This window comes from Condylura cristata, unplaced genomic scaffold (genome assembly GCF_000260355.1).
Source record: "Condylura cristata isolate star-nosed mole 26May11 unplaced genomic scaffold, ConCri1.0 scaffold00025, whole genome shotgun sequence".
NCBI classification, from domain to species: Eukaryota; Metazoa; Chordata; class Mammalia; order Eulipotyphla; family Talpidae; genus Condylura; species Condylura cristata.
The window spans coordinates 6,999,031-7,016,751 of record NW_004567126.1 but is presented as its reverse complement, the minus strand read 5'-3'; the positions used below and the strand labels follow the sequence as shown (position 1 = coordinate 7,016,751).

The 17,721-nt window shown below is 49.3% G+C and overlaps 1 protein-coding gene across 3 annotated transcripts in view; it reads left to right on the top strand.

The window, feature by feature from the left end:
* Positions 1 to 17,721, top strand: part of LOC101636233 (beta-galactosidase-1-like protein 2) — a 41,881-nt gene that overhangs the window by 16,961 nt on the left and 7,199 nt on the right. For all 3 annotated transcript variants that reach the window (XM_004688768.2, XM_012729674.1, XM_012729675.1), the window contains exons 5-10: positions 1,670 to 1,778; positions 4,208 to 4,300; positions 7,013 to 7,094; positions 12,545 to 12,615; positions 15,781 to 15,865; positions 17,140 to 17,277. In XM_004688768.2, the coding sequence (XP_004688825.2) occupies positions 1,670 to 1,778; positions 4,208 to 4,300; positions 7,013 to 7,094; positions 12,545 to 12,615; positions 15,781 to 15,865; positions 17,140 to 17,277 (578 nt within the window). The remainder of the gene's footprint in view (positions 1 to 1,669; positions 1,779 to 4,207; positions 4,301 to 7,012; positions 7,095 to 12,544; positions 12,616 to 15,780; positions 15,866 to 17,139; positions 17,278 to 17,721) is intronic.

Sequence of the window (17,721 nt, the reverse complement as noted above, 5' to 3'; positions counted from 1 at the left end):
CACTAGGGTGACACTGAGACCTGGTGGTGCCTGGCCTTTCTCACAGCTGTGCTGGGGGGGGGCGGGGGGGGGGAGTTTAACTGCTCTCACTTCTCTCTCACCCTGTGTATGAGATGGGAAAAACCAAACCTGTAAAAAGCCAAATCTGCAGGGTCTGTTTAAGGAGCATTAGCAAGAGGTTTGATAAATTATAACAGAAACAAATTCTTGTTACTGTTTCATTTCGAAGCCCAGTGGGCTGCCAGGGGTTGCTCCACAGGGGTGAGTAGAATGCTCCTTTGTCAGCGCAGAAATCTGGGCACAGAAATCTGGGTGCCACATCCTCCCCTCATCCTCACCAGTAGTGCCATTAATTTGCTGCAAAAAAGACTGTTTTGTTAATGGACAAGATCTTTTCCATTCCTGTGGTGTTCTGGGTGGCCAGCCTGCCCCTCTTACCACATGCTGCCCAAACAGGGGAGAAGCCTGCTTTGGAGTATGGGCTCCCCAGGGGCTCCCCCTCATACTCCCTCCTGCCCCCACAACATCACCACCAGCCCACCCTTGTTTTCTTTCTTGTTTCAGGTAGGACCCGGCCCTTCCTTAGGCAGGCTCTGTGTCCCTATCCTGTACAGGCCAGGATAACCCCTCTCTGCTGGTCAGTGTGTCCAGGGTGCTTTCAACTAGGCTGCACCCAGGCTGCTCCCTGAGGTGGGAGCAGAAAGCTGTGTCAACAGTGTCCTCTGGCTTGATGCCCGCCTGCTCAGGGGGTGACTTCCCTCCCTGGAGGGTCCAGGATTTATTTCTTAGCTAGAAACAGCATGCAGACCTCTCCTGCCCTTTCAGGTCCGCCTTACCTGGGGCTAGGCATGTGGGCACACCCTGGGCCAAGTTGGGCGAAGAACAGGGGGAACTCTTACTGGTCAGTAGCTAGACCCGCTCTGAGGGAGCAGGATCTGAATGTGTCCATCTAGAGGAAGTTGCCCTCTCTCCCACTTTCCCCTAGTCTGAATGTGTCATTTTCCGACCTTGTTCAGGACTTCCAAATTGGGGCAAGAGAAGCATCAGGGGCTCTTGTAAGAGAATGGAAGCGAAAAGGAAAGCTACCTTGACTCCAGCTCTGGCATGAATGCTCCATGTTCATCCGGGGAGGTGGCCACACAGATGGGTTGGAGGAAGCATTCCCCCTGCTCCCCAGCTCCTCCTGAGCTGAACCCCAAGTAGTGGAGGAAGCTGATGGGAAGAGCAGCTGTCTGGGCTAGGGTGCACATCACTGCTCAGTCTCTATTCCAGGCTGTTTTTCTGGGTGACACCAAGGTTGAGTCTGTGTCCCCTCCTGACCACTTTGGCCCCTTTTGTAATGAGATGGCTTGGAAACTGGGCTTCGGGTGTGTCGCCAGAAGAGCTTTCCTCGCTTGGACTTGAGCGGCCAGACCTGCAGCATGAAGCTGGAGATACCCTTCCTCTTTGGCAGGGTCCTTGGCCCGAGGCAGTGCTGAGGGCCGTGGTGGTGACAGTGCTTGCTCCCAGCTCAGCTGGTGTGATGATTGTGTGCCCCCCTGGGGATGTGGGGCCTGTAGAAGGCAATGGTCTGACTTCCCTGAGTGCTCTGACCTTCCTTTTCATCTGCACCACCCTGCTGAGAGCAATCCCCACAGAGCGAGACTAATTCACCCCACTTTTATTCAAGCTGGTTACTCCAGGACTCTGGCATGAGACTGAGGACAACTTACAAGGGCTTCACCGAAGCAGTGGACCTTTATTTTGATCACCTGATGTCCAGAGTGGTGCCGCTCCAGGTAAAAGCAAGCAGGCCCTCCTTTGTCCTGCTGGGGGCAGGCTCCCCTCCCTCTGGTTGCCCTGTTTGACACAGGGCCACGTTCTGCCCCTGTGCAGGGCAGGGGCTCGTGACAGCAGTCTCTGTAGAGACCTGGTTCAGTGTTACCACCAGTGGGACAGACACTGAGGACTGACGTCACGCCGTGCGTGGAAGAACTGTAGCTGTTGCTGTTAATATATTTGTTTGTATGTGTGGCTTCGTGCTACAGTTTATTTTTCTACGTAAAAGGTCGTATCAGTGAATGGTAATTTTACCTTTCTGCAATCTCTCTCTCCCTCCCCATCCTTCTTCCTTCTCCCCCCACCCCCCCTTTTTTTTTGATCTACTTAAGGGGCCAGACCCTTCAATACTATTATATCTTGAATAGAAATATTGAAGGCTGGAATCCTTGTTTTGTTCCTGAAAGCTTTCAGTCTTTCACCATTGATCATGATGTTGTTTGTAAGCTTTTTATCTATAGCCTTTTTTATGTTGAGATAGTTTTCTTGTATTTTTAATTTGTTGAGTGTTTTTTTTTTTTTGAAAATGTATTTAATTTTGTCAGGTATTTTTTTCTGCATCATTTGAGATGATCGTGGGTTTTCTTCCTTTTATTTTGTTAATGCGGTGATGTACATTGATTTTTGTGAGATGCTTCTTGCATCCAGGGATAAATCCCACTTGTTTATTACGTAATATCAATGCACTGTTGTTTTGGTTTGTTAGTATTTTGCTGAGGATTTTTGCATCAATATTAGATATTGGCCTTTATTTTTCTTGTGGTCTTTTCTCTGGTTTCGGTGACACTGGCCTCCTAGAATGAGTCTGGCAGTGTTCCCTATTCTCAGGCATATTACAAGAGTTGACCAGGACTCTTGTTACTCTCCCACCAGTCATAACCTAGTCAGAGTTTTTGCTTTTTCAGATTCAGATCTGACATACTGTTTCCGGTATTTGTTTCATCCTGGCCATCCAAATTGTTGGCATATAGTTGATCATATTCCTCGCTTATGATCTGTTTTATTCTGGTAAAATTGGTAGCAACATCTGTTTTTTTTTTTTTTTTTAAGTTTTACTTCTTTGAGCTTCTTTCTGCCTTTTAAAGCCACTCTATGTTGGTCTTTTCAAAGAACCAATTCTTGCTTTTGTTGATTTTCCCTATTCTCTATTTTGATCTCTGCCCTAATCTTAACTATTTCCTTCATCTGCTAACTTTAAACTTGTCTTTTTCTAATCCTTTCAGACGAAAAGATCTCTTGTTGATTTGAGATACTTTTGTGCATCCCCCAAGTTTGTTATGTTGTGTTTTCATTTTAATTCATCTCAAGAAATACCCTGACTTTCCTGTGATTTCTTCTTTCAGCCACTGGTTGCTAGGAGCATGTTGAGTAATTGCCACTTATTTGAGAATTGTTCAGTTTCTTTTTGTCGGTGGTTTCTAGTCTCATTCAATTGTAACTAGAAAGAATATTTTGAATGACTTCAATCTTTTAATTGAATGAGTCATATTTCCCTGTTTCTTTGTATGTCATTTCTTTTTAAATTGGGTGTTTGAAAACACTCACCCCTCACAGTCTTTGCATCATTTAGTGGTCTCTTGGTCAACTTGGGGTGCAAGCTTTAAGATCTCTCCAGCTATTTTCTGGGCATGTATGTATGTGTATATGTGTTCATACAAGTATGCATGCATGTGTGTGTGCACACACACATACACACACACACATTTTTTTTTTTCAACTCCCCCTGAATGCTCTATGCAAACAGTCTCACCCCAGCTTCTTCATATTCTTCTCGCTGCCTGTGATCCCCTGCCCCAGGTGTCCTGGGGCCTGTTGTCCCTGAATTTTTCACTTGCTGTGACTCACTGCTGCCCTCTGCAGCTTCCATCCGGAGATTGAAGCTGTACTGACTTCCTGTCTGCGTTCCAAGTCATATGAGACAGAAACTAGCCCACTGGGAAGCCCACAGAACATGGCAAACAAGTTCCATTTTGATCCCTGAGTCCTGAGGGAGGGAACTGGTAATTGGGATGCTTCCTTCTGATGACACTATGCTGCACCAGGGAGGAAGGGGCAAAGGCGAGTCAAAATACCACGATATTTCCTATTTTGAATGTGAGTTTTTCTCCATTGGGCATTCACTTGCTTGCTTAGAAATTCGACGAGTGTCCAGAAATCCCTCCCAGTTATTTTAGTCTGTAGTTGTTTATGTGATGTTTCCATGGGAGAATGAGAACCTATACCTTCACACTCCTTGTCTTACTGATGTCATTCTCAATTACATTTCGAACTTTTCAATTTTTTGCTTTCAAATGTGATGTTTCACTAGTGATTAGTTATAGGTGTGGTGAACTCAGATAATACAGTTTACACTACAAACTCAACTTCTGCTTGTTTATTTTTTTCCCAGTACAAGCATGGAGGACCCATCATTGCTGTGCAGGTGGAGAATGAATATGGTTCCTATAACAAAGACCCCGCCTATATGCCTTATATCAAGAAGGTGAGGGTCATCTCTGCATTTTTTTGTAGGTCTTCCTCTCGATGGATTGTGGGCTACCCTGTGATATGTGTGTCTAATACTTAAGTTCTGTTACCACCCCATCTCCCAGTGAGTTCCTTCTCTGTGCTTTTATTTCAGCAGATCATCGTTTATTAACCCTTTACTGATTGGGAAATTTGGTATTTCAATAGACACATGGCACTGCAGGGGCCGAGGATAAAGGGATTGGCTTCAGGGAATGATGATGGTTAGAGACTGCATTGGCACCTGCTGCTTGAGAAGCAGTTTCCTGCTTTGGCTACATACTGGCTTCTAGGGGGTCTGAAGAGATTCCTATCCCTGGGTTATATACTATGGCAATTAAATAAGAATCTTTGGGAGGTCACTCAGTTATCTGATGCTAATGAGGAGGTGAGGTCGGGAACCACTGCTTTAATGGATGGCAGTCAGAGACAGGCAAGGCTAAAGCAATACTCACAACAGGCTAATAGTCTGGTTTCTGTATCTTAGTAACCAAGACTTTGAGCACATGCCTTCATTTCCCTAAACCTCATTTTCTCTTCTATCAAGAACTAATGAGAATATTTGCCTGTGAGAGTGATTTGTGCATTGATGTGAGGCCATATGGCTCAGTACTGTTCTAGGGACACAATAAATGGCCGGTGAGTAAGACTTGGTTAGAATCATAGGCATTAGTTTGGGAGGACAGAGGAGGTCCGGCCAGGGTGGGGGAACATTAGGTGGCCTCAGTGGATCCAGCCAATGAAAACTTTGGTTTTGACCTTTGGTGTCATGGGCAGCATGTCTTCTGTTGTATATGAAGATGAATTTTCCATCTGGAAATTATTTCAGTCTCTGTGAACAGGTTGACCCAGGCTCAGTACTCCAGCTCAAACACAACTCTTCTCCCTCCTCACCTGCAGAAGCCTCGTGCGAAGGGGGCAAGACAGCATCTAGGAAGTGGGTCGCTCCTAATGTTGGCAGACGGGAGTTTGGTTCTGATGTCAAGCCTGGCCACTGCCTCAGTGGGACCTCACCTACTTCCTCTTTGTCTTCGAATTCACTAGAAAAATCCCAGACAGAGCATTGGACTGGGGAGCTTCTCCTGTTCTCCCTCATTCCTTCAGACTCTTTCTTGGGTGCTCAGGCTTCTCCTGCAGTGCTTACTGGATCACTGAGCTGCAGGAAAGGAGAAGAGAAGGCAGCCATTCCTGTGCAGTCACACTTCGCTTGTCTCAGAAAGGGCTCTCCTGTGAGACAGGGGCACAAGGGCAGCCACAGCCTGGCCCTATGTCAACCCTGAAGCTCTGAGCTGCCGTGTGCCTTCTCCTGGGGTGTGCACACGCAGACACCACACATAGGGTAGCCATGCGCCTTCTTCTGGGGTGGGCATATGCAGATACCATGCATAAGGTAACACTGGACAGGTTTACCGCCTTTCTGTGTACCTCATTACACCAGGTGTACCACAAGGCCAGGTGCCTTTCTCCAGGCTTCAGTGGAAATGCAGACAGAGATGACGCAAGGCTTTAACTTTGCTCTGCAAGGTGCAGGTGCCCAGAAAATAGTTAACATCCCTTCCAGTGTGCAGTTAGTCACTGTGAAAAGTCAGGTGTGGGTCTGCTCTGAAGGATGGGTACTGTCCACCCCCACACCTTCCCAACTCACAGTGCTGCACGGACAGGGAACATCCTGATCAGACTTTATAAGACAGCAGTGGATGGCTGTTGGGAGAGCTCTGTGGTGTGGGCCCAGGGCTTTCAGTCAGAATTCTTGTGGCCAGATGTATTGCATTTCTGCAGCTTCTGTGGTCCCTCAAAACTGGGTCCCTCTGTTCTTGTTCACCCACCTCTAGGATTAGACATGAACTTTATTCACCCACCAGAATATCTATTGCTCAGTCTCCCCTGTTTTCTAAATAATTGGTTGAAGTACGCAATCATGTCATAATGTCTGGAGGGAAAAGTCTAGGGAAATCCCCGCCTGAGGTTTCTGATCCAAAAAGAGCCCGCAGCCCTTTGGCAGCAGTGTCTTTGGCCTGGGGTCCATCCTTGTGCCTTAGCTGTCAGCCATTCACACTTAACTTCATCCAGCTCTCTGAGGACCTTCGCCTGCAGTTATTATTTGTGAGAATTGAGCAGGAGAGTCTGTGTGAAGTGCCCAGCCAGAAGGTCTGCCTCAACGGTACGCCCCCCGTAAATGGCAGCATGTGGTCACGCTGCAAAGTGATGCTTGCCCCTCCCACTTCTTCACCCCTTGACTGATGGCTGTCCACGAGTGCTTCCTGTTCTCCCAGGTGCATCTAAGACCCCAGGGCATGCGACCGGCTACTGTCCAGGGTCCATCCTGGCCAGTGTGGGGAGGCAACCGGCTGCTTGCTCCTGGAGTGGCTGAAGAGGGGCTGTGCTGGAGGCCCTGACCCCTGAGGGCCCTGTAGTTGGCTCCATGACCAGCCGGTCTTGCTGAGCTGCTCTGAGTCTGGGAGCTGCCGAACGGCCGGACCCTGCCCTGTCAGACCCTGCCCTTTGCCCCAGCTGCACTTCCAGCTGATGGGATCTTGGCGGAATATGGCGAGCAGACAAGGAGTCATGCTCCTTTTTGTGCAGAGCAATGAATGCTTTATTATGAACCACTTCCTTTCTTTTGCATTCCCCACTGGGTGACATGATTTGAGGAACGGCAGACCTTGACATGACTTATTTCCCGCCACAGGCCTTAGAGGACCGAGGCATTGTGGAGCTGCTCTTGACCTCGGACAACAAGGACGGCCTGAGCAAGGGCTTTGTCGAAGGAGGTACCTGCATGGAAGCCATGCGGGGGGTGGGGGTGGGGGGACAAGACCCGGGCTTGACTGGACTATGCACGCTCCTCCAGTCTGGTCACAGCCACCTGCCTGGGTCTCCATTGTTCATTCTATTGTTCATGGCTCTGTGCCCTGAGGTAAGGGCTTCAGTGTGCGGCAAAGTCCGTGTCAGAGAGATTCGTCATAGCCAGCTCTGGAGCCGGCCTCCCCTTTCTGCTGGTCAGGACCTTGGCAGTGTGCTTCAGACTGCAGGACATGGAAACAGTGAGCTGGGCACCTACAAGCCCTCTAAACGTCCACAGAGCGGCTGTGCAGAGGAAGTCCTGGGTGCCCTGTGATGGCCCACTCAGATCCTGCCCAGGTTGTAGAGTAAACTGGCCTGTCACACCGGTCTGTGAAGCCTCTGTTGTGGAGGAAAGTTGTCTGGGCAGTGAGAGACTAGTGGTGACCAGGGCACTCCAGCCCCCTTCCTCTGCCTCTCCCTGGGGTGGGCATACCTGTCCCCCAGCCCCTTTGTCTCACCTACTTGCTGGCATTGCTCTAGAATCATCCTCTTTTTTTCCTGTATCCTCCAGTTTCTCTTGCTCTGATTTCTCTGCTTCCCTTTCAGTAAGTCTCTACATGTCCACTCTGCTCCCCCAGTCCCTTCCCCTCTCCTCTCCTAAGCCATGGCCAGCACACTACTACCCTTACATTCATGGATACTGCTTTTAAAATTTCGGGGTTTTTATTGATTTTAATTTTTCTCACCACTGCCTCATATCCCTTGGTTATTTTTCCTCCCCACCACAGAGACCTCAGGGTGTTCATTGAGGTGCACTCATTTTGGAAGTGTTTTTATGTGTTCAGTTGTTGGCTATGTAAAAGTTCAGTATTTTTCTTTAAAATCTGGCTTACTTTACTCTCTGTGCTTCTCTCAAGTTCCCTCCATTTTGTTAAAAATGGCTGCGTTTCATCCTTTCTCATGGCTGTATAATACTCCACATAGGGATCTACCACAACTTCTTGGTCCAGTTGTCTATTGATGGACATGCAGGCTGCTTCCATGCGCTAGTTACTGTAGACATTGCTGCTGTGAACATTGTGGAAGATGTGGGTTTTGTGTCGATGCTCGGGCAGATGTCCAAGAGTGGCATTGCTGGGTCGTATGGTATTTCCAGTTTCAGTTTTTTAAGGTAAGTCTGGAAATTGCTTCCCTTAATGGTTGCACCAGTTCAGATTTCCACCAACATATAATAGCTTCCTTCTACTCTGCATCGTCTCCAAAACTTGTTGTTAGGGGGTCTTTTTAATATGTTTCTTCCTCACTGGTGTGAGGTGGAATCTGCATGTCTCTTATTAGAAGTGATGGTGCACATGTCTTAGTGTGTCTTTTGGCTCTTTAGTCAGTCGCCTGTTGATATCTGTTGCCACTTTAATAATTGGGTCATTTGGCTCTTCATTCTTCCTAGCACCCATTCAAAATTGCAGCTTCTCCTCATTCCTTCTGCCTTACTTTATTTTTTTGTCTTTGAACAATCCAGGCAGTTTTTTTTTTTTAAACCTGATTTGCTTCATGGTAAGCTCTGTCCAGGCCTGGACTCTGACTGGCTCAGTGCTCTGTGGGGTTTTCACAAGGAACAGGCCTGCATGGAGGAGGAAGCGCTTCTGGGCATCAGCCTGGAGCCTGTGAACTCTTCCACCTGCCTGCCTCTGCTACAGCACATTACTGCTTTGTTCCTGCCCCGTTTCCTCTGGGATCAGGGACTTTCATCTCTGTAGCCCGAGGCCAGCGCATGGCGTGCAGCTGGCAACCAAGTGTGGGAGAAGCCTGGGGGCCCCAATGAGGCAGTAAATCCTGGTCCCATAGCCATATTCCTGAGGACCAGCCGCGATTCCCGTCCTGTCCACGCGGTGGCACTGTCCCTTCGAAGTTGCTCCAGGGTCTCCCCTCAGCCCCTCATCCCAAACCGCTGGGCTCCTGCCAACTGCCAGCTGCTGTGGCCTGGAGGGCTGTGGCCATTCTTGCATCTGAGGCCCCTTTGGGGATGGTGCACACTGAGCATATCGGCGTCCTGCGGAGGAGCGCCTCGAACGGCTGGATGCTTGGAGACGTCAAGCACCCGTTGTCCTGCGCGCTCTGCCACGCCCCTTCACTGCCGGCCTCCCTCCACGCCTCCCAGCCCAACCCAGCACACACCTGGCCGGAGCCTGCTGCCGCAAAGGTTTTTTTCAGTTAAAGTCCAGGTACTCGCGGAAAGTGCTTGTAAGGAAATAGTGTCCTGCCTCTCGCCAGGCACGACCATTTTGAACTCTTGTACTTTTCCCTGTTTAAAATGTGTTTCCATAATTCCAAGTAACATGCATCAAGAACTCCACTTACCGATTTAAAAATCTGTCTACTCCTCGTCCCATTGAGGACTGAGCTCTTTTTCTGCACCATGTTTTGCCTCTCTTGCTGCCTCTTCTGGCGGGATCTGCGAGGTAGGGAGTGGGTTGGTGGTGGGGCGGGGTGGGGGAGGGGCGGCTGGGATCCCGCGTCCTTCCTCTTCACTCAGCGGGTGGATCCCTATTGTTTTTCTTTTCGATGCATCTCTTTTCTTCTTTCCGCCCTCTCTTCTCTTTTAAAGAATGTGTTACCACAGATCCTCCAAATCCCCATCCTCGTGTTCTTCAAATGCTTGTCTGCCAGATTCTTTGTCAAGCATAGGCTCTCCCTCCTCTGCCCTGACCTGCTGGGGTGGGCTTACAGCTGTCACCTGCTGTTGAGCTTGGCGTCCCCTGCTGCCCCGCTGCCTCCTGGGACTTGAAAGCCATCTCTCCGTACTTTGCTAGGGTTGAGGGACAATGACATTCTGCTTCCTGATCCTTTTGTCTGTGCTGGGCTTATTATTTCTCCCTCTCCCTCTGGTTTCTAGAAATTCTTAGAATGTCTTTTTCATCCTGGGCATTCTGGTATTTCACAATGATGCCCTTGGTATGAGGCTTTTTCTTGGTATTGTTATAGGGCACCCCAATTTTCTTAGAGGACAGAGGGAGAGAGGGGTACCCCTGAAGCCCCCAAAATCTGCCTGCTCTAAGTGGGTTCTGCCATCCGCCGCAACAAGACAAAACATATAAAAACTTTAATGAAAAGGGACTTTAATACAGTGAATATACAATTCGGAACACAAAGAATATAACTTCTAAATCAAACACCTGAAGTTACCCATCCCCTCGTGGGCCAAAGTCCACCCAAAAGGTGCTGGTCCAAAGCAAGGCCTGAAAGCTGCCACAAGACTAAAGCACCTTCTGGCCGGGACCATGGAAAAGGGTCAGAAATGGTCAGACAAATCTGGGAGGAAAAGAACAACATCAAAATCAATATAAACACTGCCATAGTCACCTCCCTACAGGTGTCTCACCTACATCTGCCTTAGCCAGTCCAGGGTCAGGAAACAAGCACCGATTCTTCATCACATGCTTGCTGCTCCAGGTGGCTTCCTCAGGTCTCCTTCTTGTTCTCCATCCAGCTTCCTTCTCTTCTTCTCTTCTTTTTTTCTGCTCAGCTCCACCCTCCTTCTGGGTGGGGCAGGGAACCTGGAACTTCCCCTTTTCCTAGGGACCACCCTGTTACAGTATGAGGCTTCCCGATACTACTGTGGGTCACTTAAATTGCAACGGTCCTGGCCATTCATGGTGGTTAAATGCGGTCATCCCGCTCTCCGATGTGCCCTTCCCCTCTGTTCTCTGATCTTTTGGTCATTCCTATAATTGGTGGTTGGCCTCTGTGTGGTTTCGCTAAGCCCCTTACCTTTAAACTTAAAAGACAAAACAAAACCCAACTCTTTGCCTGTAGCTGTACTTTCTGAGGACTCTCTCAATGTTCACCTTCAAAACCTTCTGTTCATTTCTTGCTCATGCTTTTTTGTGAATGTGTTGCACTGTAGAGTATGCACACCACCCCCGTAGACTATCGTATCTTTCTTGAGGTTATTTTACTTTTAAACATATTTATTCTGCTCAGTCTTCCATGTGAGGGAATTTTCCCACCGGGCTCTTGACTCAGCAGTGTAAGAAAGAGACAATAAAATGACCAAACACTTGGCGTTGAGTTGAGGAAAGGTGACAGGTGTGTTTCTCTGGGTGTAGTGGGGTGATGGCAGTCTATTCCTGAGGGTCCTAAATACCAGGGTTTGGAGATATCATCTTTAGTTCTCTCACATGTTTCTGGGATGACCCTCTTTCTGGAAGCAGAGGAGGACTGGGAAGAGCCCCGGTTCAGACTGCCCTGTTCCCCAGCCATGCCTTTCCTCCTACCTCTCAGCCCACACCTGCTGTGTCTATCCCTCCACTCTGGTTGCTGGGGCTCAGCTTTCTGAGGACTTTCGGTTCCCTGAAGGCATGGACATTGGTGGGGGAGGGGACTGCCATGCTGCTGAGCTCTCCAGTCTGGAAAGGCTTCAGGCTGCAGGCAGGAAGCTAGTTGTCACTTCCTCTGTTCTCCCAGGCTACTTACCCATCTACCATCCCTTGTCAGCCTCCCAGGATTTCTTACTGCTTTATGCCCTCTGTAGTTCTTCTTTATGGCCTTTTCATTATGTTATTTTCGTGGTGTCAGGAAATAGGTGCTGTGTTCAGCTAGCTGTGCCGAACTCCCTGACCTCTGAGATTTATGCCAGGTCTGTTTTCAAGGGCTCCTACTTTAGGTGAGCAAGGGTCTGGCTATGTGGTCTTAACCCAGCAGATGACTGAATGATGGTGACGTGACAGGGTGACAGGTCAGTGTCATGGGGTCCTGTGGCTGTAGGCTTATTCTGCTGTTAGCCAGTTATGTCACCTTAGGCCAATGATTTAATCTTATGAGGCCTGAGCTCTTTCTCTTTTGTTTCAAATCATCAGTCATCAGGGACTGATGTCTGTGGCCGGCTTGCAGGGCCAGCTTGTCCTCCAGTAAATTGCTTGGTTCCAGTGAAGAGCTGAGGGGTCTCTGCACCAGGTTCTGCCTCTGGGGTAGGCAAGGGCTCCATGGCCATTGGCCGGGCAAACACTGTGCAGATTGGGAAGCCATTTCAAACAACATTTTCAATTAAAAACTGAACATGCTATGGCACAGAATGGAAAATCAGCCCTCATTTAAGAAATAAAAGGGTCGTCTTCATTGAGATCTTTAACCCTGTGCTGTTTGCTTGAGGTACAAAGTAAAGATCCGATTCTGGGTCCCTACAAAAAAAAAAAAAGCAGAAATGCAGACTCTGGTTGTAGAACGTACGGTTGAGGACAGAAACTCCCACAGGTCTGTGTTGAGTGGTGGGGTGTCTTTAGGACAAGGTTGCTCTCCTTTAATCAGGGGAGCGGCACTGTCCTTGGGGTGGCACATTACCTTGCAATGAGTTCATTTGTTTGTGAGAAAGGTGTGGGGTATTCAGAAACTCTTCCTGGCTTTACAGTGATTCTGTTTCTCTTTTCTCCCTCATGCCCAGTGCTGGCCACCATCAACTTACAGTCGCAAGATGATCTGCAGGTTCTAACCACCTTTCTCCTCAGTGTCCAGGTAAGTCTTCCCAGGGGAGCTGTCAGCCTGCTTGGTCTGAGTGTAGGGGTTCCTAGGGCCAGACTGGTGCTGTGCTCTGTGGGAAAGTTTGGTGCTTTGGGGTGCTTGTGCTTGTGTCAGGGCTCCCTGACAGGCAGGAAGGACAGTGGCTCACAGCTCCCTTGCACTGTAGACCCCAACTCCTCACCCCTGGGAAGGGGTACAGTGTGGCTCTGAGGGTGCTATGGAAGTGGAGGCAGGAAAGAGACCTCTTGCTTCCTGGGAAAGGGCCCCTTTTGCACTCTGCTTGGGTTTCCATGGAGGCCTCTTGACTAGAATTTGCTGCCCCAACTAGCCCCAGACCTGCCGAGTTTGGGCCTATGGCCTGAGGGAAGAACCCCTTTCCGGCCCTGTCCTGTATGTGTCTGACTTAAACCCTCGGGTCTTAGAAAGGTTGTCATCAGAATGATCTGGAAGCTGGGTCTCTTCAAGGGTAGCAGCAAGAGGTGTTTCTGCATGTGTCTCAACACCCTTCAGATTGACAGGAATTCAACTGCATCTTCTTTGGATTGAGTTCTCTTTTCTCAAGTCCCTGTGTCCTGAGGAGATAGGTGGACCTGCCCAGGTAGATGCAGGCTGCTCCCAGAACCAAACCCCCCTGTCCTTGCCCTGTCTAATGAAGGGTGTGAGCCCCCCAACTTGCCACCCCCCGCTGGATGTCGGCCTGAACCCCTGGTCACCACGAGTAGGTGCCCATGGAAGCGCTAGGTTGCTCTCCATGCTGGCTGTTGGTTTTGCAGGCCTGAGGTAGTTTCCTCAGGCACATCAACATGGGGTCAACTTTCAATGTGAGCCATTTAGGGAGGCGGTCACCCCTGTGGCTGCTGTGGCCCCTACTAGAGCTCAGAGGGAGAGAATGAGCATGGCGGTGCCTAGGAGGAGACGGGGGCTCTGACCCCAGGCAGACTGGGGGGACAGTTGGTAGATACAGGTGGGTTCAGGTCCAGTCTCTTCTCCCTCACACCTTTCCTCCTTCCTGCCCTTCTCCCTTCCTGCTGGGGTGGGGGGATGAGGCTAAGCCACTGTGACTCTGCAGTGACCGAGACACAAGGTCTCTGTCCTCATGGGGGTCATAACCTGCTTGGGGAGACATAAAACAGGTAGGGTTTGCACTTGAGTGCTGTCCAGGAGGAGTGTGGGGTCCTCTGAGCCGCCCCCTGCCCATGCCCTGTGAGCTCTCTGTGCTCCTCTTTTCACGTCTATAAAGTGGAGGTGATGATGGCACCTCTGCATGGGCTTGTTTGAGGATTAAATGAGAAAATGGTTGCAAAACATCTGCATGTGGCTTCTTCGTGGAGCTGGAGAAGCGGCCCACCCTGTGCACCCTGTCAGCTCGTCCTGCCTGAAAGTGGCTCTCCCGGAGGCCTTGCTGTCTGCAGCTTGGACATGTCTGTTTTCCTCCAGGAAGTGAGTTTGGATGCTCCCTTCTTTAGATCCAGGGCTCCTTTCTTTAAAAAATAAAAACCAACATTTATTTATTTATGCATACAGAACTGGGGTACAGGCCAGAAGTGCAGGAGCAATAAGAGAATCACCAGAGACAGAGTGGGGAGGAGAACAGGAAGCTTGACGAAGTACACTGCTGAGGGGAGCAGTGGGTGGGCCAGGAGAGGTCTGCCACGCCATGTGGGTCACCTCCGGAGCAGAGATCAAACTCATACTGAAGTGGTTTTAGCTTCTTAGTGCTGTGTTTTAACCCATTGCACCACCAGGGAGGGCAAACAGAGGGAGGGACCGTTCTTTTCACTTTGTGATGGGGAAGCACCTGGCTGGACCTGACGCCCATGTCCAGTGATGAGCAGAATCCATGTGAATGCTTCTTGAGTGCTTTCTAAGTCTTAGTCGAAGAGAGGCACGTAGACTAAACACTTTATCTGCATGATCTCATTTAATTCCCCTAATAGCTATGAAAGCCGTCTTTTACCATCTCACAGTTGAAGCCACAGACTTGTAGCAGGGATAAAACACCAGGAAGTGGCAGGTCAGCAGCACAGCCCGATCACACGTGGGACTCCAGCACTTCACCGCACTGTGCACACACTGGCGGGGCCAGCGCCCCCCTCCCTGGCCCTGGCAGTAGACCCCCCTGTGATGTGGGGCTTAGGATCTATTTCTCTCTTTTTAGTGATATAGATGTGGCTCAGCGCATCCCCTCCTGGGGAGGCAGACAGCTATAAAGAAAACCAGGACACCAGTCTTGCTAAAAAAAAAAAGTATGCCACTGCCTTGGCTTTATTCCAGGTGTGGTCGGTGCCTTCTGTTCAGTGGGCCATAAAAGTGGCCTGCTACCTGGGTCAGGTGTTCTTGCCCTGCATGCAGCTGCCCTGTGTTTGGCAGCCACTGCTGGAGAGCACCATGTGGATGAGGAAGCTCCCTGGTACAGAGCCCGCAGTTCAGCTTAGTACTCCTTATCCTCTGGGGTGCTCTGGTGCTTCTGCAAACATGACAGGCTGGGCCTGGTTCTGGGGAGAATCTCTGCACCCCTGGGGCCTCTTGTGCCAAAGTCAGGGTTCTGAAGTCATCTTTAAGACTTCCTGAACATCCCAGCCCAGGTGTGACGTAATGAAGCCTCTGCGGTTTAGAGCTGTACCGTCCTGACTTTTGGGTCCAGTTTTGCAAAGTTCTGTTTTAACCAGGTTGGAACTCAAAACGGAGTTTACTCTGTAGTCCCCCATTCTTCCAGGTAAAGGGGAGCAGCAATTGGGGATGTGTGCCCACAGCATGCCTCTCAGAAAGGGAATTATCCTGGCTAGATATTCTTCCCTGGAAGAGCAGAGACAAAGCTTGGCGTGACCCAGAGAGCAGCCTCTATTGGAAAAGACTCCCAAGGCAGATCTGAATTCTAATGAAGATCCCGGGGTTTTCTTGCTAGTGCTGTGTGCAACTGTGAAACCACAGGGAGCAGCAGGGTCTCCTGCCTCTGCTTTGTAGCCTGCCACCGTCTGCCCCTGCAGTGTGGCTGAAGCAGGGACACTTGACTTCATCTGCACTTGCCTTCCAGTGGTCCCTGAGGCCAGGGGCAGTTAGTGGGGGAAAGTTAGGAGGACAGAAGGGTGGGCATTCCCCTCCAGGAGGGGCATCCTCTGACTCTTTTGGCCAGCTAATTTCTCATTTTGGTGTACACAGGGTGTTCAGCCCAAGATGGTGATGGAATACTGGACAGGGTGGTTTGACTCATGGGGTGGCCCCCACAACATTCTGGATTCTTCTGGTGAGTGCGCTGCCCTACCTATACCCAGCACTATGTTGACCTGGAGGTAAAAGTAAGTTCCAAATAGTCTGCTAATTGATGCCAATTAGCTGTAGGGTGCCAAGCTCCAGGGATGATTTGTGTATAATCGTCAGCTCCTGATATTGCAGTCATTTGTCTTGACATTTAGGTGAACTTTTACCATTGCTTTATTATGTTTTTGTAATTAGATAAGTAATGCATGCCTACTGCAAACATTTAGCAAATACAGGAAAGGTATAAAGAAGAAAAAAAAAATCCCAGAGCCAGAGGAAGTATTGGAGCTAAAATCAAGGTGCTTCTCCTTATCTCTATGTCCAGATGAGAGATGGTCAAATGTCCTTTGTATCTGCTCCTCGTCACCTTCTTTTCCCAGCTAATGACACAGGTGGACAGCTATGTATTAGGTATAGATCCCATCACTATTTTAAAGAATGAGAGAATCCCAGCAAGTTGGTGATTCAACCACACTTTGTTTACCCAGTCTTTTGCTGCTGGGCACCTACTTAGGTTGTTTCCTGTGGCTTTGTTAACTGAGCACCATTTTAGCAACTGAGCACCATTTTAGCGAGCAGTCTGAACCTCCAGTCTTGCACACCTGGCGTATTTTTTCCCTGCGATATAAATTTTCTAGAAATAGAATTGCTACAGTAATACAGTTGTGATATATGTTCACTAAATTCTGTTCAGTAAGACTGTAGCAATTCTCAGCATTTTAAAATGAGCATACTCCTCTCCCACAGATTCATCAACACTCTATATTTGGATAATTTTGAATATTTGCCAATCCGATAGGTCATTGTTTGGTTCCTATTTTCTTGACCATTAGTGAGTTACATGTACGCGCCTACACACACCCACCATTTATATTTCTCCTTTAATACTAGCTTTTCATGCCACTGGTTCATGCTTCAATGTAGGTGGGCTGAAGAAGTGGCCAGAATGATCTCCCTGTGTAACTCCTCTCTGCATCTTACCCAGTCAAGGAGCATTCTGGGAGTGGCAGTGGTACCCCAAGCTGCAGGTCTCCCAGCCATAGTCCCTGGAGACCTGACGCTGTGTGGGGACAGCGTAAGCCCAGGGCCTGGCTCTCATTTGACTCCTGTCATTTCTTCCTCCCCTCTTTTTCTGGCTTTGAAGCACAGAGCAATGAAAGTGAATTTGAGGAGGCGTGGGGAAAGGCGAGAGCCCCGCTTGGGGCTTGTCCCAGACTCTAATGCACTCTGTCCATCCTGCTCCCTCCCTTCCTCCTATAGAGGTTTTGAGAACAGTGTCTGCCATCATCGACGCCGGCTCCTCGATCAACCTCTACATGTTCCATGGCGGCACTAACTTCGGCTTCTTAAGTGGAGCCATGCACTTTGATCAGTACAAGTCTGATGTAACCAGCTATGGCAAGTACCCCCCAGTGCTGCCCTCCCGGGGACGCCTCAATGTTTGTGGAGCTGGGACTTCTTACTGGGGGGCCTTCAGGGATAGTTTCTGGCACCTTTGGTGCACTTGGCTGTGGAGGGCCTGGGGCAAGTGTGGGTCTTATCTGGATTGTCACTTTTAAACTTCCGGAGCATTCGGACACTGGAGCAGATTGACATGGTGTGAACTAGGTGGGAGGAAGTGAGGGAGGCTCATGGGGTAGAGGGAGAGAAGGGCCTCTGATGGTGCTGTGGTCGTGGGCAGCTCTTGTGGCATCTGATAGTGTCTGGTAGCTATTGTATCTACTATCTGTAATAACTAGTATCTATAGGATCCACTATCTGTTGTATCTGGTATCTATAGTAACTGGTATCTATAGTGTCTTGTATCTATAATGACTAGTACCTATAGCATTTATTATCTGT